The following is a 26,607-nucleotide window of genomic DNA, read 5'->3' as shown; positions in this document are numbered from 1 at the left end:
TGGTCTCTTCATTGTTAAAATCCGCTTCATTAACCATTAGTGTGTCTCTTTTAGGGGTGTTCGGGACCATACGGCCCAAAAGGTCCTCCCGGTGAGCTTGGACAAGCTGGATTTATAGGATTCCCAGGACCAAAGGGACTTATGGGTACATCTGGAGCCATGGTGAGTTTTGATATTGGCATGTCTTAAGAGCTAACAGAAACAAAAATGATGGTATTTACCATAAAGTGACACTCCAGGGACAACACTTCTTGTACTATGCTTCTGTTATTCCTCCAGGAAATATATGAATGAATTTGCATTGACCAATACCAGTCTTCTTAAGGCATGGATATACTGACTTATTGCCAGTATCAGCCTGTGTACCAATAAACCTATATTGACTATAGGGATGGTAGCACTTACTTCTTTACAAGTTTATACATGAGGAATATCAGAGGCACAGCACAATGTAGAGTATTGCTCCACAAGTGTAATATAATGGCTCTTTACATTACACTTGTAATACACATTAACAACTTGTTTCCAAGATTTCCTCTTACTTTAAACATAAAAACAAGATGTAGACGTATTGTATTATCATTTTCTTATCAGTTTCAAAAATGTTTATATTTTTTCTGGTTTTAACAAAATATTCGATTTTTTCGGTATAGGGAGACGATGGACCAATAGGGCTTCCAGGTGCAAATGGCAGTGATGGACCAAAGGTAAGTTCATGTTGTTTGGTCCAGAGGTTTATATTCTCTTGAATTCTATGCCCCCTGCAAATATTTAGTTGTACAAAGAGGCCTATTATTGTTGGGTTTGATGGACAGCTGTAAGAGCCACAGTGCTAGATGCAATCATGGGTGTACCATCCTTGAGGTGAGCTGAGCCTCTTGCCTTAGACAGCACCACCTGCAGCAAGATGAGGGGCAGCATCAGGGGCGCAGTCACCTGACACCTAAAAATAGTGTCTTTTGACACCCAATGCCGAGCATGCTTGACAGACACTGCATGAAGAACCTATTTAACAAAAAAAAATACCCTGATATATTACTTCTGGATGAGCCAAAGGGGGCGCCGTTCTATAGATCGCCTCAGCAGAGAGTTTACATTCATCCCTGCAGCTGCAGATTTCACATGTGGGTTTGCAGGCAGAACATTTGCACCATAATTCAATACTTGTTAAAGGAAACCCCCCACCATGGATCTACCTATTAAGGTAGATCGGGTGGTAGGTGCCTCTATTATACGCGAGGATAGCCCTTTTAATATGCCCTAATATGCTAATTTGATGCTACTCTACTCCACGCCCCTGTAGCCTTAAGAGATATCTTTGGCCCGTAGCTATGAGGAGCTACGCGCCCTCGTCCGCAAGGCCGACATTCTGCACATGCGCAGAACAGCAGACCCGCGGCTGCACTGTCACTGCTCCGGAGCTACTGCACATGTGCAACCCTTTGGCTTCGCGGACGAGGTAGTGCAGCTCCTCATAGCTACGCGCCTAAGATATCTGGTAGGAGGATCAAAGAGGCTACTGGGGCGGGGAGTAGCCGGAGCTGAGGCTACACGGCCTCTTTAGAAAATTAGCATATTAGAGTAATAAAAGTTATAAAAAAGATACAGTGGATGTGAAGACTAGCCCTTAAAAGGGCTATCCTTATGTACAATAGAGGCACCTACCACCCGATCTACCTTAATAGGTAGATCCGTGGTGGTAGGTTTCCTTTAAGTAGATAAGGTTTTTAAGAACCTATCTATTCATTGAGGAAATTCAAGATTAGCATGAGCTAGAAGAGCTCTGTGATAAATAGGTTTGTATAGTTTGGAGAAAGATTTCTGAGTATAATGCAAAGTAAATAGTAACAGGACTCTTAAGAAAGATAGTAGGAGTCCTTCCGATCCCACCCACTACAATGATTGACGCCCACACAAGAGGACAGTCTCTTCCTGTGTACAAAGAGGGAAGTCAATCATCCTGTGTGGGCGGGATAATCTGGACTCTTACTTTCTCTCCTAGGAGTCCTGACATGGTTGTACTGTGACTGTGCTTTGTCTTTGCAAATCCTGCCCCAAATCATATGATACAAAAATACTTTATTGATCCCCAGGGAGAAATCCTGTATACCACAGAGCTTCTCTTCTCAGCCTCAGATAGGGCAGGATTAGTCACCTGAAGTTTACATTGAGGTGTTAATACATTTGCGATACCTGTGGTCTACCAGCTATTCCTCCCAACCAACCCTTAAATATGCATGCTCAGTTATGCATGAGCTCTCAATGTTATCAGAAAATAAAAAAGCCAGTGCTAAACATCTGTGGTTCAGAGTACAAGATTAGGTATTTTGCATCAAAATGCAATTTTCTTCTTTTCTGCATAAAAACCAAACCTGCAGTAACAGAGCACGGCCACTATATAGAGCATAGCGCTATCTACTTCCAGCTCCGTGCATTGTACTAATGCTTGCCCTGATCGGTGCTAGGGCTTAGTGTCATCCCCCTCCACATCAGATATTGATGACCTATCCTCAGGAAAGGCCATCAATTAAAAATAATAGTCAGCCCCTTTGACAATTTTTGTTTCTGCTAAATAATACAAGTTTTCTGGTGTTATTGAAATTTAGGGAAACCGTGGACCAGACGGACTGAAGGGAATGACAGGACCCAGAGGAAATCGGGTAACTGCTGGTCCCATCTATTGCTGCCGTAATAACCACTGTACAGTCATAGTATTGATGTGCCTTGTGTTGTACTTATGTTCTGTATATGAGTGTTTTAGTGTCACTACCAAACTTAGCTTTACACTTCCCGTTTATTCCAGGGGCGAATGGGACAGAGGGGTCTGGTCGGAACACCGGGACCTCCCGTAAGTGATACTTGTCTATCTTAAAGGAATGTTCACATTTATTAGATTTAAAGTATTCAGTAACTTTTCAACTAACTTTTCCAAAATCAGTAGTACCAGTATATGGAATCAGGCGAAAGTGCTTCTTTCTCCACTTCCTTTGGTTCTAATCATCTTCTGTAAAATCTCTGCTGAATTCCATCTTGCTAGTATCGCAGATATAAGATGACTAAGGTGTCAGATTACAGTGACGTCTATGGAGGGGAGGAGTCACACAGCTAGGTCTCCACCCACTAACTCAGAGAACCTGTCAGCAGAAATCATTCCAGCAATTTTAGAATAAACCCCATTACTATATGTGAGGGGTTTCATCAGATGTGGATGCAGAGCTCATACGCATAACCAATGCATTAATAACTATAATGTTTATACAAAATAAAATGTTCATATGTTTTTCTTAGATTTATTTATTTTCTTCCACATTCAGGGTCATCGGGGTGTTCCAGGTCAAGAGGGCGCAGAAGGACTGCCTGGTATACAGGTTCCCACTATGCACTATATATACCCATTATACGGCATGGCGCTTGGCCCTGCACCAGGCGCTTCACAATTCCTGGCACTTATCTTGTCTCTTTGTGATATATTTTCTTTTTGAAGTCTATTGTATAGCAGCTTTTCTATATTATAATCCTGAGCAGAACTGATTACATTAACCCATTAGAAGCTGAGTATTATCTAGAATACAGACATTGGATAAATCAATAGTCTCCTACACCGGATCCTCACTATTATAATTGTCATCTCTTGCTGCTTGTTGCCTCGTCTACTGCTTTGGCCTCTAGCATCGGCTGCTTGGTATCATAACTGCATATCATAGAGCTGTATATACGATCATCTGTACTTAACTCTTTCTGTTATTATTTTAGGGACCAATTGGTATAGCAGGGACTCCCGGGAGTCGGGGACCTCCTGTAAGTATAAATTGGGGCAATGACTGTATGCACCCCTCACATTTGCTAATTTGATAATGACAATGTCTATAATAATATGGTGATTACGCTACAGAATGGATTTTAACATGTGCATGTTTCTAATTTTTTACATCTCTTCTATCTGCAGGGTATAGCAGGACTTCGTGGGGAGATAGGCAGAGGTGGACCTCTAGGACCACCTGTGAGTAGATGTGCTTTTTTCTAAAAATATTGCTGGTCTTGTCTATGGAATACTCTGGTATTATATGTCAACACCATTACCATGGACAAGCTGATGTCATGTTAGCTCAGTCCTAGTTTAGAGATAATAAGGTTCCCACTGGGGCATTTACAGTGTAGGCGACAGGTCCTGGGAGATGTTAAAGGGCCGTGATGTTAGGAGTTTAGCCAGAGACTAACACCAAAATGGAGACAATTAAAACTCACGGTTCCTTTATTATTAGAACACACAGGTAGCAGACAGTCAGCAGCAGGTAACAGGCTAGGTCAAACTCCTGTCTCTGAGGGAAAGCAGGCTATTCGATTGGCTAGATGAAGGAAATTAGAAGTTCCCTGGATGGCAGAAACTAGCTATAGGCACCCCAGCCTGGACCCACTTGGGAGTCAGATTGGCTCTGCAGCATCAGCAGCACAATATCAACAATCTCTACAATCAGTAACTAAACACCAGAACAAGCCAGAATCCCAGGGCTGAGCCGATCTATATTTATAGCTCTGGAAAATTCTAGGGTGCTAGCTAAACACAGCCTTCTTTACCTCAGGAAATATACATTTAACATAAAAAAGCATTAACTCTTTGCTACAGTTCCCTATGTTGAAAAGTAAAGGTGAGGGATCTGTGAGGGACATGACCTGCCCAATTATATTATAAACTAACAGAATAATGTATTAATGGGGCCACCCCCTTTAACTCCCAGGGTTCATATTTACTATTAGTAAATACATTTTTTCTTCTTTTTCTTTCCAGGGTCCTCCCGGTAGGCCAGGGCAGGATGGGGAGCCAGGACCTTTTGGAGAAAGGGTAAGAATATCCTTATATGGGATATAAGTGATAAAGAAGGACCTACCTTTCTCATTGTTTAATGCCAGTGCTGTCCTGACTATATGAGTAAATGTATCACTATGGAGAATTTACAATTGACCTTCTGTCCATTATCTTTCAGGGCTTCACAGGGAAGCAAGGCCCTGAAGGACCCCAAGGACCTGTGGGCATGTATGTAAGTGTATAGGGTACTACTTTATGGAAATTATAAAGAAAATTCTTATAGTCTATAATACTACTTATCAATAGCTCACCAATTTCAGGATCTCTTTATGTTGGCAATGAGTACTGACCCAATATCTTAATGTTACTGGTATTTTCCAGGGATTTCCAGGTCCTTCTGGTCAAAGAGGTCGGGTAGGATACCCTGGCGAGAAGGTACAGTAACATGTTTATCCAGTTACATCAATTGTATGTAGTTCTGTGAAGCATAGTTCAATAATTCAGGGAATCTTTACCCGGGGAAGTTAGAAGTTATGGGTTTACTATTCACTCTAAAACAACTCCTGAATCTGTCTTGCAACAAGAAGACATACTAGACTAGACCTGGAATACCATATGTCATAGATGTCTATAGTGAGGGGGAAAAGTGAGAAGGAAAACACCTTATATAATCGAGTATAAGCCAAGTTTTTCAGCACAAAAAAATGTGCTAAAAAAAACAAACTCGGCTTATACTAGAGTAAAAAAAAAAGAAAGTCAATACTCACCTTTCCAACGCCTCCCGCAGGTCTTCTCTTCCATCCGCCTGGCAGCGGCAGCCTGGGGCTGGCTGTATACTGGGGGCAAACGGGGGGCTGGCTGTATACTGGGGGCATGCTAGCTGGCTATATACTGGGGGCAAGGGTCTAATTAGCTATATACTAGGGGAGTCTGTGATCAATGCATTTCCGACCCTAGGCTAATACCCGAGTCAAAAACCAATAGAAGAAAAGGAGCCTCATAGAGTATCACTATAGCTCTCAACAAAAATACAATCAATGACCCAAAAGGAGAGCCACAGAATATCATCAAGAATAAAATTAATAATGTATTTTATTATGAAAATAATGCACAATATACAAGAAGAAATTCTATCACATAATAGGGAAAGAAAATGAGGGGAAACAAGTGGCCCCTGATGGAAAATGGGGCATCCACGAAAAACATAAGCCCCTGCAGACACCCCAAAACCTATAAATAAATAGTAATATAAAGACAAAAATGTCTAATAAGTAATAATAAATGATGCAGACGGGAATATGGATAGAGAAATATCTCCTTAGTTGGGTCCTATGTACGATAGGGGCCGGAGGTACCTTCCGGCTGCCACTATGCACAGAATCAAATAGAGTCCTTACCCGTAAGCATGATGACAGGTATAATGGGGGTCCCCAGGAGGCCAATGAACTACACCCCGACGCGCGTTTCGCTGATGCTTCGTCACGAAGCTTACGGGTAAGGCCCCTATCGTACATAGGACCCAACTAAGGAGATATTTCTCTATCCATATTCCCGTCTGCATCATTTATTATTACTTATTAGACATTTTTGTCTTTATATTACTATTTATTTATAGGTTTTGGGGTGTCTGCAGGGGCTTATGTTTTTCGTGGTTGCCCCATTTTCCATCAGGGGCCACTTGTTTCCCCTCATTTTCTTTCCCTATTATGTGATAGAATTTCTTCTTGTTTATTGTGCATTATTTTCATAATAAAATACATTATTAATTTTATTCTTGATGATATTCTGTGGCTCTCCTTTTGGGTCATTAATACCCGAGTCAATAGGTTTTCCCAGTTTTTTTGTGGTAAAAGAAGGAGCCTCGACTTATATTCAGGTTGGCGTATGCTCAAGTATATACTGTAAGGAGAAATACAGGTACAGATGGAGGCTGCTGCAGCTAATAGCAAGTTTTGTATCTCACTCCAAGTGCTATATTCACATACGTACAGCTCTGTACATCTCTGTAATGGCCTATTTCATCCTGTTGATGCTTTTTAATAAGTAAAAGAGACTGAAGGAAAACATCAGGGCACCCCTAAAGTGTATATACTACAATAGACCATAGTCTGAGGAAATATTCCCATATTCACCTCTCTGGGGTCAGAAGTCACTAAGAATTTTTTGTAAATTTATGTATCACTATTTTTATAGGGGGAAATTGGGCCACCTGGAATGCCAGGCCCCCCGGGAAAGATTGGTCGAAAGGTAAGTGCACATAACATGATTATAGCAGAGTTTACAAGAGCATATACCCAAAATCAGACCGAACCACTAGAATATTAGAGGGAGGATGATGTCTCCGCTGGGCCTGCGAGATTCAGCTAAGTTTAGCGGTCACTAAGGTCCAGTACCTAATGAGTGGTCCCCAGAATTATTTTAGCTATAAGGCAGCACGGTGGCTCAGTGGTTAGCACTGCAGCCTTGCAGCGCTGAGATCCTGAGTTCATGTCCCATCCAGGTCAACATCTGCAAAGAGTTTGTGAGTTCTCTCCGTGTTTGCGTCGGTTTCCTCCGGGCCCTCCGGTTTCCTCCCACACTCCAAATAAACAACTAGTAGGTTGATTAGATTGTGAGCCCCATTTGGGACAGGGACTGATTTGTGCAGCGCTGCGTAATCTGTATGCGCTATATAAATAATGGAATAAAGTGTGTGTGTAGTCTCTACAACCACTTCAGACTTGTTGTATTGTAGACATGTGTTCATTACTTTAGTTTCTCATGTGATATCTTATTATTTAGGGACCACCTGGTCCTCTAGGAGAAAGAGGACCCCCAGGACCACCGGTAATGACATATCATTAATATTATTTTTATCTTATTTTTATTAGTTTAAATGTATGGTTAGATTTACTTCCTTATTTTTTTCTAGGGTCGTTTTGGTGAGATGGGTGACAAGGGGCTGCCTGGACCACCAGTAAGTTTATTAATCAATATGATTTATCTAAGGTTTTAAATTTGATGTCTTTATGATGGTTTCCAAGAGGAAACAAAGACCCCCACCAGTCAGTGTTTTCCATTCACAGCTCCATACACTGTATAGTGGTTGTGCTCCGTATTGCGTCCCTTTAGGCAATCAGCAAGTGGTTGCACGTGTGGGACCCTCACCAATCTAATACTGAGGACCTATCCAACAGGTTATGTGAAAATGAATGTCTTTTCATTCGTATAAAACAAAAAAGTCAGACAAAAGTTACCGTATTATACATCAGTGACTTGCAATCATGGGATGAGCAGAAGATTTGGGTAATATATTGTTTGATATTTTGTACTTTAATTTATTTAATAATTGATATTTAGAAGTAATTTGCTTTTGTTTCTTAGGGTTTACCTGGTAATCCTGGGTCTGATGGCGAGCCTGGGAAGAGTGGGCCTCAGGGAGATCCTGGTCCACCTGGAACAGAAGGCGATGTCGGACCTATAGGATATACAGTGAGTAGGTTTATGCCAGGATGAGGTCATTGTTACTGATACAACTCACATGATGTCTCCACTATCTAGACAAATGGGTTTTGTGTGAAAAAATCTCCAGCACACATGTTCTTTCTTGGTAGTGTTATGACATTTAGTGATAGTTTGCACTACAGATAAGTTGTACATCCATTTGTTTTTCTGTTTACTGCATAGTAATAATTACTCTTCCGTCTTATGTTTTAGGGTCGAGAAGGTCCTGCTGGGGTTGAAGGACCTTCAGGGGAGAAAGGAGAGAAGGTGAGACTATAGGAGTGTAATGATGACCATGCACATTAAGGGGATTTATAGGATTTTAATATTCATGACGTAGTATAAGTGATCCATATCCTAGAGATAGGGGTCCAACCACTACCAGCTGTAGAAGCAGTAGAGCTCACATGGCCACCAACTTTGTCACATTTAAGTAAGCAGAAATTAGATTATGTTTCTTTCATGGCCCAGGGTGGTGGGATCATCCAGAAACTTTGAAGTTAGATGTAAGTTAAATGTATAAAGTCAGGGAAGCGGAGAGTTTAACATTAAAGTAAAGCTCTCCCTGGCTCTGAACAGCTCTTCCCATGTGATTGACATCATAAGCTGGACTTCAGGAGATCTGGTCAATAATGTCCCTGGACGCCGGACCAGGGGGGGCATTTTAAGGCGGGGAGAGCTTGACTTCATTCTTAAACTCTCCGCCTCCTTGACTTCATAAAACCAAATTTCATCTCACTTCAAAGTTGATTTTGTGGATGATGCTTATCTCCTCAACAACATACTGCTAGTGGTTTACTAGGCCAATTTCTGATGAAAGGCTCCCTTTAACTCACAATACTGACAATACTACAGTCCCATAGGATCTTTACAGGAACACTCTAGTCAAAGCTAATTCATTGAATAATACATGATCCAGGGCCTGAAGAGAGGAGCAGGACTCCTTTTCATTTTATTTCTAGACTCTTGCTAGAACCTAGAGTCACTCTCCTCCCTTCAGTCCTACATAAGGTATAATTCAATGTTACTGGAGGGTTACTTGTTACTGGAGGGTTCCATTGAAAGCTATGGTGGGAAGGCTTCCAATTACAGGGGGATTTAGTATTGCCAAAGAGAGCTGAAGAACCAGGTGCTTACTATGTCTTCTGTGTCCATACCTCAAACCCTGCCTTATGTGCTAACACTGCAGAACCTTGTTATGAATCGTGTATAGGCTCTTGTAACTCAATAATCTAGTAACGGTTGTGGGGGGCGACAATGACTTGTACCCTTCCTTCCCAGAATAGTTTGCCTCTATATGATAATCTGTGGCTTAAAATTCTGTAAATCATCGGCCATACAAAATTAAATATGCTGACCTTTCCTATTCTCTCTGCGTTTTAGGGCATGGGTGGACCTAATGGAGATCAGGGGGTCAGTGGCCTGGATGGGGAGCAGGTAAGTATATCATTATAACAAGTCTGCAGAAAAATATTCTGCAGCATACAGTACACCGGATACAAACAAATGGCCGCAGCAGGAGACTATGTAGAGTTAGGCCAGTCAGATAATTATGTGTGTGTATATATATACATACAGAGCTTTTGGTTTGTTTATCCCTCTGTGTATGTTGCTAGGTGTATGTGAAGCGTCATTAAGGTGTGGTCATGTCATTAAATAAACGGGTTGTCCAAGACAGAGAATTTATGGCTTATTCTAAGGACATGTAATTCATTGGGGATCTGCATGGGTCTGACAACCGGGCGCCATGATGACTGATTTTAGCAGAGCGTACGCTGCTGGAAGGGATGGGGTTTGTAGACTCTGGAGCCAGAAGATGATGAAGCAGCCAGTGCCAAACAGTGTGTAGTGGCTGCTCTGATGTACTACATGAGACACTACACAACGTCTTCGCAACGTCTACTTCTGGATCCATACACTTTGCTAATATCAGCACATTGTTGCATAGCCCAGATGTTGGACCCTCAGAGATCCTTATCTTTTGGTGAGAATGGAAAGTGGTTACAAAGAGAACCTGTCATTCTGGAGGACCTGTCCGTTGACCTGAATACACACTATCCTATGCAATGCTTAGTTTCCAATGCAGGGAAAGTTAAAATTTAGAAGGGTTGTCCACTTTCGGCAAATAATGGATATAATTTGTGTAATAAAAAAGTTATATAACTTTCCAATATACTTTCTGTATCAATTCCTCGTGTTTTTTATTTCTGCTTGATATCATTCTACAGAAAGCTGCATCGAAATCTCTTTGTGATCATGTGACGTCACACAGGTGCAAAAGCCATTATCACAGAGTAATCGGAGGCATGTAGTACTGTCACCTGTGTGACATCACATGACCATGGACAGATTTCTATCCACTAGAAGTAAACATAGAAGCTTTCTATAGAAGGACAGCAAGCAGAGATCTAGAGAACAGTTAGGAATTGATTCAAAAAGTATATTGTAAAATTGTATCACTTTTCATTATACAAACAATATCAAATATTTGCTGCAAGTGGACAACCCCTTTAATACAATTTTGCTATGGATTACATCAAGAAGGACATTTTTCCGGCTAGAGACTCCTAAAACTGCAAGAATATTACAACCTTACAGCATATGGTATTTCTGACATTTTCGTCCTCGCTTTCCTCTTGTCTTTTATCTGTGCAGGGTTCCCCGGGCTCTACTGGGATTGAAGGTCCAGTTGGCAAGAAAGGAGAGCAGGTCAGTATGCAATTAGAATTTGGAAGATTTTTTATTATATTAGATACATCTGTTAACGGTGACCTAATAGTTTGGGTTACTGAAGAACAACAATAAGTTTGAGATTTAGATTCAGCAGATTGAGCTACTTACAGTAGAGAAAAATTCTTCATCAGCCCTGATGGGTGGTCACACACACGGCTAGTTATGGTGCCACTAGTTAGGTTTCCAAAAATCAAACAGTTGTGGGTTAAAACTTAGTTAAAAAAATTTTCAACCAATAGATATGACAACTTTTTTTTGCTTTTTTATAGGGAGATTCTGGTCTACCAGGAAGCACAGGACCAGTTGGACCTATTGGTGATCCAGGAGAAAGAGGTCAACTAGGGCTGCCAGGTCCTCCAGGAGTGCCAGGAAAGGAGGTATAGCTCAGAAAACTACACTAAAGCTTGCCATGCCCTTTAGATTGCTGAAAGCTATCTAAAAGCCAACATCTACTTTAAGCTTGGCCATTGCTCCATGGTTCTCATTTAGATGGCTGACCGGCTCCTTGCAGGCTTCATATGATGCAGGTTTAAGGTGCAGCAATTCTGTGTACATTTTCTCTAAAGTCTTTGTTGCTTTCCCCCTTCAGGGAGATATGGGAGAAATTGGTGATATTGGAGACCCTGGACCTCCTGGAGAGAAGGTTTGGCCATGATAAATGCTTTCTGCAGAGCGTTCACATTGACATGATTTCTAACTTTCATGTTATATATGTCATGGCAGGGAGATTTAGGACCACGTGGTAGTGCTGGAAATCCAGGGCCAGGTGGCACTATAGGAGAAAGAGGGGCTCGAGGCCCAAAGGGTGAAAAGGGGCTGATTGGACATCAGGTGAGAAGGCAAGACATTGCTTAAAAACTTCTGACTACTGGTGGCATTCGCATCGAAATCTGATTGATATTGTTCTTCAGGGTCAACCAGGATTGATGGGTGTACCCGGACCTCTTGGGCTAATTGGAGAAATGGTAGGTGCCTACGAATACCTAAAGATTTAACTAAATTAAACCCTCCACCAGGGTTATACAATTTGGCTAGACACTACGGCTATGACTATGGCTAAGAACATATCTGGTGCTTTCTGATCTGATCATTCATCTCACCCATCAAAGGGCATCAGCTATGTCCATTATTCATAGCTACGGCATAGTCAAACATGTTGTTTTGAGTTGTTTTAAAAAATTATAATACAATTTATTTTATATGGAATCCTATATTGCAGGGAGCCCCTGGGAAAGTGGGAAGACTGGGACAAGATGGACCACGAGGAATGAAGGTGATAATCTAAGTATACACCATTCAATGTCATTTCCATATTGTCCAATTCACTTGTCTCCAACCTGAGCCTCGCCACCTGCTCAGAATATACACTGATAATGGGGGTCATTTACTAAGGGCCCGATTCACGTTTTCCCGACGTGTTACCCGAATATTTCCGATTTGCGACGATTTTCCCTGTATTGCCCCGGGTTTTTGGCGCACGCGATCGGATTGTGGCGCATCGGCGCCGGCATGCATGCGGGGGCGTGGCCGAACGAAAACCCGACGGATTCGGAAAAACCGCTGCATTTAAAAAAAATTGGCGCTCGGCGCGCACTTACCTTCACTCGGCCCTGCTCGGTGTACTCCAGCGCGTTCCGATGCTCTTCAGCGCAGCAGCGACATCTGGTGAACGGCGGAGGAACTACCTTAGTGAATCACCGGAAGACCCGAATCCACTGCAGAGAACGCGCTGCTGTATCGCCAGTGGGCCGGGTAAGTAAATGTGCCCCAATGGGGCAGATTTACTTACCCGGTCCATTGGCGATCCAGCCGGGTCCGGCCGGGATTCACTAAGGTAGTTCCTCCGACGTCCACCAGGTGGCGCTGCTGCGCTGAAGTTCCCCGAAATGCACTCAAGTTCACCGGCCTATTCCTAGTGAAGGTAAGTGCAAGTCTTGCGACACTCTTTTTTAAAAATGCTGCCGATGCGCCACAATCCGATTGCGTGCGCCAAAATTCAGGGGTAATCGGCGCAGAGCGGAAATATTCGGGTAACACGTCGGGAAACCACGAATCGGGCCCTTAGTAAATGACCCCCAATGTGTCCATATGGCTGGAGATCCCTCTATCTGACCATGGTTCTGAAATTAAAATTTTTGCAGGGTGATACTGCCTCTCCGGGTATAACAGGCTTCCCAGGACCACAAGGACCACCGGTATGTAGATTGGTAGAAATTGTATACACACAGTGTATTTCTGCAAATCCGAATTGTCCTTTATACATACAACAGAAGGTCTACACCAATAATGATATTCTTTATTTTAGGGTCCATATGGTGCAAAGGGGGAAAAAGGTGAACAGGGTCATAGAGGAAACCCGGTGAGTGTAATGGAGCAAAGCAACAATATCAAAGGAGGTTGAGAGTGGTTTTTCTAATTCTTTGTGGTTTAATTTAGGGTCCAGATGGTCCAACTGGAAATAAAGGTGCGCAAGGTTCCCCGGGCATCGCAGGACCTGAAGGACAAAAGGGGGACATAGGAACAGAGGGCATTCCTGGAGTTCAGGTAAATGATTGGTGATGTTTGTTAGAAATGGGCGGTTCCGAGGCTGCAATGTTTGGGTCCGAGCCAAACATTGTGGGTTGGGGTCCCTCCTAAACCTGGACTTCAGCCAGAAGTTGGGGTTTGGCGCTTGGGCTGACCCCCGCCTCTAACCCCTTTGATCAGGGATGGCATGTACATTCAAGGGCCTACATTTTCCCTAAGTTCATTGTTCCGCGATGACGTCACAGGAAGCAATAATCTAAGGACAAATGCTTTGCCAGCACCGATTGTGTGTTTTAGCAGTGCGGGTTCAGGTATCCAAACTCAGAGAACTCAGGTCCAGTCATCCATAGTCAGGATGATTTTGAGGATGATACTATTCTCAATGAACATATATTATTCTTCAAAGGGACCACCAGGAGCTGGAGGTGAGGCTGGAACAGCAGGGGCCCCTGGCCGAGAGGTATGTATATCTATCTATCTCATATCCATCTATCCATCTCATATCTATCTATCTATCTATCTATCTCATATCTATCTATCTATCTATCTATCTATCTATCTATCTATCTATCTATCTCATTTCTATCTATCTCTCTCATATCCATCTATCCATCTATCTATCTATCTATCTATCTATCTATCTATCTATCTATCTATCTCATATCCATCTATCCATCTATCTATCTATCTCATATCCATCTATCCATCTATCTATCTATCTCATATCCATCTATCCATCTATCTCATATTTATCTATTTCCTATCTATCTATCTATCTATCTATCTATCTATCTATCTATCTCCTATCTATCTATCTATCTATCTCATTTCTATCTATCTCATATCCATCTATCCATCTATCTATCTATCTCATATCTATCTATCTATCTATCTATCTATCTATCTATCTATCTCCTATCTATCTATCTATCTATCTATCTATCTCATTTCTATCTATCTCATATCCATCTATCCATCTATCTATCTATCTCATATCTATCTATCTATCTATCTATCTATCTATCTATTTACATACAGAAGGAAAAAAGCAACAAAAAAATGTCAAAATGTAGTGGTGGATATATTCCATATTGAAAAGCAACGTTCTCAATCTAAATTTCAGTGACTATAAACAGATATTTATATAAAATAAAGGACATGACAGACTTCCCCCTGACACATCCTCAGGGCGCAATAGGGCATATATCCTAATATATTCATCTTTATAAAAAGTGTAATATATAAATTACATTGAAAAATGCACAAGTAACTTTTACAAGAATACATGTACATGATTACATATATTGATCCTTGTTTATGGGAACCAAAAGTATCATATATAAAAATAAATAGTGTTAGACCCAATGGGGCAGATTTACTTACCCGGTCCATTCGCGATCCAGCGGCGCGTTCTCTGCGCTGGATTCGGGTCCGGCCGGGATTTATTAAGGTAGTTCCTCCGATGTCCACCAGGTGGCGCTGCTGCGCTGAAGAGCATCGGAACGCGCTGGAATACACCGAGCAGGGCTGAGTGAAGGTAAGTGCAATTTTCGCAACACATTTTTTTAAAAAAAATGCGGCGGTTTTTCCGAATCCGTCGGGTTTTCGTTCGGCCACGCCCCCCGATTTCCGTCGCGTGCATGCCAGCGCCGATGCGCCACAATCCGATCGCGTGCGCCAAAATCCCGTGCCAATTCTAGGAAAATCGGCGCAAATCGGAAATATTCGGGTAACACGTCAGGAAAACGCGAATCGGGCCCTTAGTAAATGACCCCCAATGAGTGCGCGATCAGATACAGTGCAAGTTAAAAACTAATTTTCAGTAGGTCTTGGATGCTCACCCATCGTCTCGATTGTACTAAACAAGTAAATAGCATATAAAACTTTGTGCTCTCGGACCAAGCGCATAATGGAACGCGAGCACAGGAAGAGCGTACTGCACATTCACAGACGGATTCCATTGTGACCTTTAGGTAGATGACACTCCATTAGAATAAAGGACTTCAATCTATCCTATGGCCACAAAACACAAAGCGGAACACATCACAGGACTTGGAAAACAAATTAGTATATATCTTTCGGTCTCATATCTATCTTATATCTATCTGTCTCTTATGTATCTGTCTCTTATGTATCTGTCTCTTATGTATCTGTCTCTTATGTATCTGTCTCTTATGTATCTGTCTCTTATGTATCTATCTTTTATGTATCTATCTAGTTCCTATCTATAGTATCTATAGTTCTATAGGAAAGGCATCTAAATAGACAACGTTTGTACTTTATTAGGGTGAACCTGGTGAAAAAGGAAAACCTGGGAAACCGGGGGAACCTGGACAAGTGGTAAGTTTAAGACCTGTCTGTAAGTGACTTATGTCTGAGGGACAAACCAAAAAGATATATAGAGGACCACCTGAACCTGAGTCCAATCTGGAGGAGCTTAGCAAGGTGCCAAGTTTAAGGGGCATCCTGGTGTTCAGGAAACACAGGATTTTCTTTGTATAAAATGGGAAGTACAGGCAGTCCCAGGTTACGTACAAGATAGGGTCTGTAGGTTTGTTCTTAAGTTGAGTTTGTATGTAAGTCGGATCTGTATACTTTATTATTGTAACCCCAGTCAAAATTTTTTTGGTCTCTGTGACAATTGGATTTTAAAAATGTTGGGTTGTCATAAGAAGCAGGATTAACAATAAATCTTCATTACAGACACCTGTGATAACTGTTATAGCTGATCATTGTAGCCTAGGACTAAAGTACAATAAATTACCAATATCCAGAGGTCCGTTTGTAACTAGGGGTCGTATGTAAGTCAGGTGTTCTTAAGTAGGGGACCGCCTGTATTTTGAAAATCCCAATAAAAAAGTTAAATAAAAAAGATAGGAGGTATAGTGAGGTGCATTAAAAGCCTAGATGTGCTCTACCATGTCTCTGTGGTTGTATTTAGGCATAGGAAATTCTTGTGTATATTACATTACCTGTAGGAATCAGACATTGAAAATAACCGGAATCCCAGTAGATGATAGAATGGAAAATTTCCTAAATATATTCATTTAGAACAATTTATCTTATAGTGAACCTGCCATCATAAAGGTCATTTTTACATGATGACAGGTTTCAATAACTTATGGCATGATCATATCAAAAATGTCTTTGTCAATAATATAAAAAAAAATCCAGTGCTTTTTAATCAATTACGGTATTTTACATTACCTGGCTCCCTGCCAGCAGCGTGTGGTGATTAATTTATTAAAAAGCAATAGATTTAGTAAAATTGCTGATGTATGCATTTTTTAAATGAACATGCCATAGGCTATTGGAACCTGTGTTCAGGTAAAAATGACCTCCCTGATGACGGGTTCTATTTAAAAACTTTTCATACGATGGATAATTTGTAGGGACCCCCTGGAAATCCTGGCCAAGAAGGAAGACCTGGACAGAAGGGAGAGAAGGTAAGGATTTTGTGAATTTATAAAACCCTATATAATATATACTGAACAGAATCCCAAGGCTCTGGAATAACACCATTATACAGCAGGTACGGAAGGTATTCAGATCCCTTTAAATATTTTACTCTTTGTTTCATTGCACCCAAATGGTGATATCAAAAAAGTTCTCTGCCCCCATCTTGCCAAAAAAACTGAAATGTAAATATTTTTGCAAATTATTTAAACAAGAAAAACTTAAATTTCCCCTGGTGAGCAGTATTCGGCCCCTTTGCTCAGTGTTGAGTAGAAGCATCTTTAGAGCTGGTGCAGCCAGGAGTCTTTTTGGGAAGATGCTACAAGTTTGTCCCCCTGGATTTGGGGATCCTCTGCCTCTTCCTTGCAGATCCTCTCCAGTTCCTTCAGGTTGGATGGTGAATGTTGGTGGAATGGTCAGTAATGGTCACAGAGATGTTCTGAAGCCTCTGCTGTGTTATTAGCTCTGTGCTTAGGGTGATTGTCTTGTTGGAAGGTTTGGTCCAGTCTAGAGCATCTGGAAGAGGTTCTCATCAAGGATATCTCTCTACTTGGCTGCATTCATCTTTCCTTCTATTACACCCAGTAGTGGTCCTGTCCCTGCCCCCATAGCCTGATGCTCCCCCACCATGTGTCACTGCTGGGATTGGATTTGGCAGGTGATGAGCGGCGCCCGGTTTTCTCCACAGCTTAGAATTAACACCAAAAAGTTCAATCTTCATCTCATCAAACCAGAAAATACTATTTCTCATAGTCTGGAGCTTAGCCACAGTGATCTTGAGGTTTTTCACCTATTTCACCAAGGCTCTTCTCCAACGATTGCTTAGTTTGGATGGACGGCCAGGTCGAGGAAGAGTTGTGGTCATCCCAAACTCCTTCCATTTAAGGATTATGGAGGCCACTGTGTTCATAGGAATCTTTAGTGCTACAGAAATTCTTTTGAAACCATGGCCAGATCTGTGCCTTGCCACAATTCTGTCTCTGAGCTCCTTGGGCAGTTCCTTAGACCTCTGGATTCTCATGTGCTCTGATATGCACTGTGAGGTCTTGTATAGGTTGGTGTGTGCCTTTCCTAATCAAGTCCAATGAGTTTAATTAAACACGCTGGACTCCCAACGAAGTAGAACCATCTCAAGAAAGATCAGAAGGAAATGGACAGCATGTGAGTGTCACAGCAAAGGGTCTGAATACTTATGACCATGTGTTATTTCAGATTTTCTTGCTTAATAAATAAGCAAACAAAAACTACGCTTCTGTTTTTTTTCAGTCAATATGGGGAAGGAGTGCACATTAATTAGTGTCCGAATACATTCTGTACCCACTGTATATCCTATTGACTAATGGGGTCCGTCAGTTCTTTGTCAATTCTGATGACATTCTCCCTTCTATATCTATAATCCTTCCATTATTGACTGTGAAGTAATGGAGAATTCTTATAATTTCTTACAGGGTGACAAAGGGAAAGATGGTCGTCCGGGAACTCCTGGAAGTACTGGCAGGAAGGTATCTACAAAATAATGTACAAAGATGCATAGGCTTTACAGAGGCACCTTTTTATCCTATATGAGATTATTAAAGGGGTTTTCCAAGATTTGATATTTATGAGGTTATTTATATAAAATCATGGGAGTCCGTTCACAGCTGCCTCCAAAGGAACCAGATTCACAGCTATGTTTAGTGGCAAAGCCAGGCAACCGCAACTCAATCATCATTCAAGTAAGGTGATACCAATAACCTATCCCAAACTTGGGTCATCAATGTATACACTAGAAAACCCCTTTAATTTAATGTTAACCAGTAGGAAAACCATTGAGGTAGATTAATTAATGCCATTGTAATATAATATTTGCCAAATTGTTCACAGCGGCTTTGCCACCGCCTATTATCCTATAAGCCACATTTCCTAGTATGACACATAATATCTAAAACACATATGGTAATAGAACTAAGACAAGGCCTGTACAACAGGTTTTTAGTATAAAATGAGCATTAAATCCAAGGTAAATATTATTTTTGCATCAGATAATATGAACAATCATTTTACTCTATTGATACTTCTAGGGTAAAAGGGGGAAAGCAGGACAAAGACCACCCCGAGGACTTCATGGTCCCAAGGTAAGTTGCTTCCACTGAACACTTGAAATTTCTTCCCCACCTGGTCACAATAAAATCGTAATAACTTTCATGGGATGTGATGCAGCTGTCTCTGAGCTCCTTGGGCAGTTCCTTAGACCTCTTTATAGTGCAAGTGCCAGGACTCGTGACCTGGGTCCTAGCATTAATAGTAGGTGACACCACTACAAACATTGGCTAGTTCTAACCGATGAATACGTGACATCACCTGTTCCTATCTATGAAACATTGAGGTTAGCTTTTTTAAAACCCTGTCTTTTTTTTTGGGAACCAAAGAGCTTTAGGGGGGTTTTAATATGTTGTACTTTTAGTTATGACTTGCAAGGTATTACAGCTTTAAAGGGCTTTACTTCATAAAGTCATCTGATGCAATGTATGTTCTGTGTTGTAACAAAAATTTGGACAAACATTGCAGGGGGCAAAGGGACGAAGAGGACCAATGGGCCCCCCAGGGCCAAGGGGACCATATGTGAGTGATGATATACTGAGAAAATATTGCTATTTTAGTGTGAGAAGTTCAATATTCTTAGTTATATGTGTTTGCTCTTAGGGTATTCCAGGACTCAGGGGGCAGAAAGGAATTCCAGGTCCCAAAGGGCTGAAGGTAGGGGATCACTTTTAGAAAGACAATTGACTCATTATCAGTCCAAAGAATACACAGCCATCTTATGTACATCACCCAGAACTACTGCCTCTCTCTTCTATAGGGTGAAGTGGGCTTGGATGGACCCTTTGGAATTAAAGGAGAAGATGGACTGAAGGTTTGATGGTTGATAAACCCAACAGACTGGATGTCTCTATTTCATGTCTTATCAAAACCTTATATCATTAGTTTTTGTGTTTCAGGGGAAACAAGGTGCCATAGGGAATGATGGTCCTCCAGGGGAGAAGGGAGATGAGGTAAGGACTGATCCCTTACATGTATCAATAATAGAACTTTATGGATTTCTGTAGTTCTGCCGAGGATGCATGTGTTGGAGCCCGAAGGAACGGCCATTAGCAACAGGAGCATTCAGCTACAAATCTAGCGTATGCTCAACTGTGCTGTAAGACTGTCTATACTGTAAAACTGTCTATACATATATTTCTAGTGGTGGCTTATTTATTGGAAGAAGATAAGGATTACGTATCAAACACCTACCTACAGGGGACAGTATAGACAGCCACCTGAATGTCAGTCTTTTTGTGGATCCACAAATAATGTATAGCCAGCTATGATTGATAAGAAGGGTTTGATTCTCATTCATTTAAAAAAAATCTAATAATAGTTTCCAATTATGGTTTCCTCTAGGGAGTAATTGGGCCTCCTGGGCCTCAAGGTGTTCCTGGGCCTCAAGGTCCTCCGGTAAGAGCCTCAACCATCAGTTTTGGACAGTTGTGTTGCACGATCTGTTACCGATGTTAAAATAGTGGGTTTTTTTGTCTTGTTTTACCTCTAGGGACCAGAGGGAGTGCAGGTAAGAGGAAAAATACATTCATTGATTTACTTCTTTTGTCATTACAAATCTAGTTTATTTAATATATACCCATTTACAGGGGCCAAAAGGATTCCAAGGAGCAGAAGGACCACCGGGCCCTCCAGGACCACCAGTAAGTACCCACCGTTTTACCATACATAAAATGAAAATTTCTCCCTATAATAAAACTCGATGCTGTGTTGTGGTTATACTTTTAGGGTCCTCCTGGGGCGCCTGGACTTCCAGGATCATCTGTTAGGATGAGTGCCCAGAGTCTCAGAGTAAGTAATATGTACCTATAGGTTATCAGTATCCGATGGGTAGAGGTCAGACAGCCGGCACCCCGTACCACCAGCAGTTCTGCCCCCGAATCCAGTTATTCCACATCCCTCTGCAATATTGCTTCAGCTCCACTGTCTGTGTGCGGATGTTTCCATACACTGGGTATACACTAGTAAATGTACTTGTTTGACTACTCCTAACATTTACATACAGAAGCATCAAAGCTCTACAGATTCCCAATTTGCATGTCGAGGTCCCCATTTTGTAGGTAAAGATAGTCCTGTATCATGGTGATGAGCTATGCTTTGTGTTCATTTTTCCTAGCGCCTGTTTCCCCAAAATGGGGTCTGGAATGACATAGTCCCTTGGAATCTTATTTTTCGCCTGGAGGAAGACTTAAACCTCTTGTCTGCTCCACCAAATGGGACCAAGGAAAATCCAGCAAGTACATGTAAAGAGCTGCAGCTCGTCCATCCCGATTTCCCAGACGGTGGGTTTATAATCTTTAAAAGAGAGACTGACTTTGTGTTGTAGCGGTGTTAGTGTTGGTTTTATACTAGTATTTTATCCAAAAATGACAAATTCTAAATGTAAAGGATCATAAAAGTGCAAATATATTGGCGGTTTGGCACAAAGTCATCGCAGCAGCTCTGCAAGGAAAAAAAACTGAAGGTTCCTAGATTTTCTTCCATTGAATACTTTGCTGCTGTTTGGCGTGCAAAAGATGAATAAAATAAGATATCATATCATTGCAACAACTAAAACACAGATGCAAGTGGCCTAGAAGAAGCCAGGGTGTGTGTGTCTCTGAGCTCTAGTCTCTCTTTTTCCATGTGTAAAATATTAGTAGAATCTTCAGAAGCTAAATCATTGTAGCTGAACCCTGATAATGTGAGCACACTGTCAGCACACAGCATCTTGTGCACAAACATAGCACAGAGGAATCAGGAGAAGTGTCTGATCAGCTAGTGCCATCTCACAGAGCTGAATCTTACAGTTAGCAGCTAATGCAGTGATAGGAGCAAAAGCAGCAATAAAACTGAGTAAAATTGCAAAGTAAGGAGTTAAAAGTTATCTTTATCATGTTAAGATTCTTGGGGGATTAAGTTTGAAACTTTCTTTCATAGGCAATCCCCTTTAAGGGTCTTGTCTATGTGGTCCCCAGACTTTAACTTTTTAACCCCTGTACAGGGATGTGGCTGAAGGAAGCCATCAGGTCACTACCTCTTGGAGAAGTCTCTGTTCAGTGGCAGCTCGTCTAGGTGGGATAACCTTTTCATGGCACAGCAGGGACAGGCAGACCCATGGTCAATGGACACGTCAAGGTCAGGGCAGGGAGAGTTTGTTTCAACCAGTAAGAGATCAGGAAATGTGACAAGGTTTCAGGCAAAAGGACAAACTTACTGACACCTGGAAAAGTTACTAGTAACTTCCTACTAGAACCGTTATTGTTTTAGAAGAGGCGAGGGTGCCTACAATGACCATGGGTGCATCGATACAGGATACGTAGGTTACAGGGTGCCAGTAGTCAGGGCAGACTGTTAGCCACTCATCAAAGATTGCAGGAGAGAAATTACTCTGGACCAGAACCCATCACTAACAACAAGCAGTCCCAAATTCTGTAGTGTCCACTGCCTTTCCTATTCTAATGTAGAGGATATATGAGCCCCTATGATGCGCCGCCTTGTGCTCTGGTTTCCGTCACACTGTATTCCCTCCAACCTTTGGTGCACTCTGTAGCCCCTGAGCTGCTTTTAGCCCACTCCATCTCATTCCATTCCCAATTTCAGGGTCCTAAATTATATATTGTATATATATTATATATCTTTTTCTTATTAGGTTATTATTATATTGACCCAAACCAAGGAAGCCCACAGGACTCTTTTCTGGTATACTGCAACTTTACAGCTGAGGGTGAAACCTGTGTGTCTGCTCAGCAGAGCCAGGTAAGTCATAGTAGGCGGTCACACACATCAATGGCGGCCAAACTCGCTATGTGCTGCCGGCAAGATGGAAAACACTGCCTATCCCAGATTGAGAAGATGCATAGACGTTATTCACCATATTCAACTAATTTGTAGTGAATTTTAGATTTCCTGCAAATTTCACCTTGACTGATGATGTCATGACTCTTTCTAGATCCCAGTGAGGTCATGGCTGCAGAGCTACCAGGTGCAGCAGGGATTCCAGTGGTTCAGCTCACTTCATGGAGGTTTCTCTGTAAGTGCAAAGATTAAGTTCCTCTTCTCATGTTATAGATCAGCCCAGTGGTTGATTAGCAGCAACCCTGCTTATTACTGCTGTATAATGTTCTCCATGCTGCTATCGACAGACATGGAGAGCAGAATTACCTCTTCTATTTCACATTGTCTTTCATATGAATAGTTTATGTATTTATAAAGCTTGATACTGTATTTAGTGCCTACATGCGGTGCATGATTTGTGTTGTCTTTGCCTTCTGCTCAGTTTTTGTACAGCGAGCTCAACGTGGTCCAGCTGCGCTTCCTCAGGCTGCAGAGTCTACGTGTACGTCAGCAGTTGCGATATATATGTGTAGCGCAGCCAGGACGTCCTGCCACGGACAAGGACGTCAAGTTTCTGGCTGACACAAGGGACCAGAGCTTCTTGGTGACATTACAGGGATGTGAGGTAAGAGCAAGCAAGAGGCATGACGGGATAAATGCTATAATATACAGATCCGCATAAAAGACATAGTAAGAGGCAGGGCTATTGTTGGCCATAGGCACTCAAGTCCGACACAGCAAATATTCATCTGTGCCTAGAGAGCACAGATGACACATAAGACGTTATTGGTATGATAAAAAATGTAGTAGCGAGGGGCCCTATTGCACTGGAATTTGTCTGGAATTTAAATGTAAAACTTGGGAATATACAACATCTAATTCATGTATATGTTTGTTTTCTTTCCCCCATCACAGGCAGGAGAAGCATACAACAGGACAGAGACCCTTCTCCATTTTGAACCCATGGACCTCTCTCTGCTTCCCGTTCGGGACTTGGCCCTATTTAATGACGGGGACGCAGACCACCTTTATGGCTTCTTTGTTGGCCCAGTTTGCTTCAGCTGAAGATCAACTTTCTCCCATATATGAACTTTGACAACCCACCCCCAGGTCGAGGATGGAAGCCCCACGTTATTTATACAGGACGTTATTCCATGGGCCTCATACCCCTCTCTCAGGAAGGGAGACTGAAATTTGTTTACAATGAAACTTTTGGTGCTCTGAAGTTGAACACTTCACCTGAATCTCCTGGCGAGAACCACACATCCACCTCAAGGCTTCCTCCTCCCCGAACATACTCATTGTAGACTCATTGTTCTCGGGGTAGAAGCCCACCCTCCTTAATGCACTTATTTCTCAACTTTCTTGGTGCCCTGTGGAACACCCCAGGGGACACTTTTTTTTACAGATTTCTCATTTGTAGAAAGACATGTATTTTATAAGTGATTGGATTGTGCGGGTCCACCTTTACTAGCCCTGACCACTTATGATTATTAGGAATAACATGGGGGGCTGCAGAGGGCGATGTCACCCCTTGGCTCTGGAGACTTAAGGGGGTCCATAATGAGCCTCTTACCTTTTAAGTGTCTCATACCTAGTTTGGGGGATTTTACTGGTCTAAATTTTGCATTGGGGAGCCGCAGCTTTAAGACACATCTATGAACTAAAGAAGTTTCAACTTGATAGGTTCTGATAATTCAGCATCATTATGGACTTTGATGTCTTGCATAATATTTTCCCACGTAGGACTATCAACCTTTGAGGTGAATGTAAAACACCCTGGTCTTTATATATAACCCCTAGGATTCTCTGCAAGATGTTATGGGAAAACCCTGCAAATAATATAGGACCTGTATATGGGTAATATGGACCTATACATGACCCTTCTTCAGGGATGTTGCATGGTTGGAAGACAAGTCAAAACCAAAGGTTTGGAGAAGGGAAGAGCAAACAGCGATGCACTTGAAGAAGGAGAAGAGGATCCCAATGTAATGAGAGATTCTTCTTGACTGTGCCTAAAAATATGCAATAAAATGAATATCCAGAATTATCAGACCATAAAGTATGGTCATACACTTCAGAAATATGTCAGCATCTGAGTGTTTGGCCAACAGCTATCCTTCATAAAGAAGTTGCGCTCATCTTGACAGGACAGGAGGCCTCTAGTCATTGGGAGTCAAACCTTTAAGACCTCAAGTTATCCTGAAAACAGGGGACTGAAAATCATATAAAGTGCTTGCCTGACCTGTCCTCCAATGATTTCTGCAGGACATCCAGTACAGATCATAGGACATCTGTACCCAAAGCCCTAGTGGTTTGACCCTCGCCGACAAGAGAGAAGACACTTCTGCTGGTTTATTGTCCCCAAACCCAAAAGGATTGGGCATGTCGACATCCAACTGATGCCTGATCCTTCCCTATCTTAATATCTGCTGTCTGGAGACTTCTTTATACAGATAAGATGGCCGGCTGGTCCTGCCGAATTCTCTAATGAGCACGGCCAGCTTAAGAAACGATTAGTCTAAGAGTTTTGGAGCAGTCATGCTCTCACACATTCCACGTGCATCCACATTTACAGATTGCCAGGGAGTCAGTCCTGTGCCGAGGATAGAAAACCCTCTTATGCAATCAGTTCTGACCTAAATATATATCCATATACCTTCCACTCCTGTACAGGATAATAGGCTGAACCTAATCTGCTACAAGTGACTCCCCGCTGCCAGTCTATGTCTGGGTACGGTTGTTTTTGGTATAGATCCATGTGACGATGCAATGCCTGTTAGCTGTATATTTAAAGGAGGTGCACAGTGTCTACACTAGGTATATTTTTTGTGATATATATAAAACAATTGTAAGATTTGTATAAAATATATGTTTTCTCTATGTCTTTTTATGCCTACGTTGTCACTAAATGGACGTATCACGTTTGTTTTACAGTATCGGTAGAGAAGGTCTAGACATCTCAGAGCAGGTCATCAGGTAGGAAAACTATAATGTACTATAGAGACTATAGTGAGACTGATGGACATTGGTGCTAAAGTCAGGTGTAGAGGGGAAAGGTTTAGGGATTATGAATTGGTGACCTGTTGTGTATAGCGCAGGTATCATATGGAGAGTTCGTAACATCCCCCAAAAACTTCTCGTTAAGAGCTGGCATTAATAGTGACTGGCAGAGAGCCGGGCACGTGTCCAGAAAAAACCTGAAAAGGAAATCTTGGCAAAAACAAAGTCATCTCCAACCAAGTAAACATGGAAAAGCCCTACGGCCTAGTTATACGTGCCAAATAACCTGTTAGACTGACTACCTGACAGGACAGAGTAAGGCGGGAACGCCTGTAGACGAGAAACAAATACACATAAGTCATGGCCCAGGGAAAGGTTATGAAAACTACAACTTGTGCCAGCACAACCATAAAAGGAACATCTACTGCCAGGTTATCCCAGGTAACGTAGGTGAGCTGAGGCACCTGCGCTCAGGCCTGGGAGGAGAACAGAACTGGTTGCTACCAGAGCTGTGCAGTCCAAACAGGTGGAGAACTACAATATACACCATCAGGAACCTCCAAGAAGCCTCAGAATACTCCTAGACCATGTGAATGGTTGATAGTGGCCAACACAGACTGGGGGATCACACTATATGGGCACCAGAGATAGAAAATATGGTTGGACACCATACAACGAGGACCCCCAGTAGACTGTGTAAACGTGCG

General features: G+C 42.0%; 1 protein-coding gene across 1 annotated transcript in view; it reads left to right on the top strand.

The window, feature by feature from the left end:
- Positions 1–25,713, top strand: part of LOC140077592 (uncharacterized) — a 205,124-nt gene extending 179,411 nt beyond the window's left edge. The window contains exons 26-68 of the mRNA XM_072124865.1: positions 55–162; positions 654–707; positions 2,607–2,660; positions 2,804–2,848; positions 3,315–3,368; positions 3,754–3,798; positions 3,947–4,000; positions 4,787–4,840; positions 4,983–5,036; positions 5,186–5,239; positions 6,998–7,051; positions 7,586–7,630; positions 7,716–7,760; positions 8,168–8,275; positions 8,501–8,554; positions 9,671–9,724; positions 10,943–10,996; positions 11,290–11,397; positions 11,610–11,663; positions 11,744–11,851; positions 11,932–11,985; positions 12,240–12,293; positions 13,162–13,215; positions 13,326–13,379; positions 13,457–13,564; positions 13,953–14,006; positions 15,833–15,886; positions 16,939–16,992; positions 18,451–18,504; positions 19,063–19,116; positions 19,550–19,603; positions 19,685–19,738; positions 19,842–19,895; positions 19,981–20,034; positions 20,426–20,479; positions 20,574–20,591; positions 20,671–20,724; positions 20,810–20,872; positions 21,198–21,363; positions 22,713–22,819; positions 23,013–23,093; positions 23,340–23,522; positions 23,813–25,713. Coding sequence (XP_071980966.1) covers positions 55–162; positions 654–707; positions 2,607–2,660; positions 2,804–2,848; positions 3,315–3,368; positions 3,754–3,798; positions 3,947–4,000; positions 4,787–4,840; positions 4,983–5,036; positions 5,186–5,239; positions 6,998–7,051; positions 7,586–7,630; positions 7,716–7,760; positions 8,168–8,275; positions 8,501–8,554; positions 9,671–9,724; positions 10,943–10,996; positions 11,290–11,397; positions 11,610–11,663; positions 11,744–11,851; positions 11,932–11,985; positions 12,240–12,293; positions 13,162–13,215; positions 13,326–13,379; positions 13,457–13,564; positions 13,953–14,006; positions 15,833–15,886; positions 16,939–16,992; positions 18,451–18,504; positions 19,063–19,116; positions 19,550–19,603; positions 19,685–19,738; positions 19,842–19,895; positions 19,981–20,034; positions 20,426–20,479; positions 20,574–20,591; positions 20,671–20,724; positions 20,810–20,872; positions 21,198–21,363; positions 22,713–22,819; positions 23,013–23,093; positions 23,340–23,522; positions 23,813–23,962 — 2,946 coding nt within the window. The 3' untranslated portion in view covers positions 23,963–25,713. The remainder of the gene's footprint in view (positions 1–54; positions 163–653; positions 708–2,606; positions 2,661–2,803; positions 2,849–3,314; positions 3,369–3,753; positions 3,799–3,946; positions 4,001–4,786; positions 4,841–4,982; positions 5,037–5,185; positions 5,240–6,997; positions 7,052–7,585; positions 7,631–7,715; positions 7,761–8,167; positions 8,276–8,500; positions 8,555–9,670; positions 9,725–10,942; positions 10,997–11,289; positions 11,398–11,609; positions 11,664–11,743; positions 11,852–11,931; positions 11,986–12,239; positions 12,294–13,161; positions 13,216–13,325; positions 13,380–13,456; positions 13,565–13,952; positions 14,007–15,832; positions 15,887–16,938; positions 16,993–18,450; positions 18,505–19,062; positions 19,117–19,549; positions 19,604–19,684; positions 19,739–19,841; positions 19,896–19,980; positions 20,035–20,425; positions 20,480–20,573; positions 20,592–20,670; positions 20,725–20,809; positions 20,873–21,197; positions 21,364–22,712; positions 22,820–23,012; positions 23,094–23,339; positions 23,523–23,812) is intronic.
- Positions 25,714–26,607: the final 894 nt, after the last annotated feature.

This window comes from Engystomops pustulosus, chromosome 9 (genome assembly GCF_040894005.1).
Source record: "Engystomops pustulosus chromosome 9, aEngPut4.maternal, whole genome shotgun sequence".
NCBI lineage: Eukaryota > Metazoa > Chordata > Amphibia > Anura > Leptodactylidae > Engystomops > Engystomops pustulosus.
This window is presented reverse-complemented; position numbering and strand designations above follow the sequence as displayed.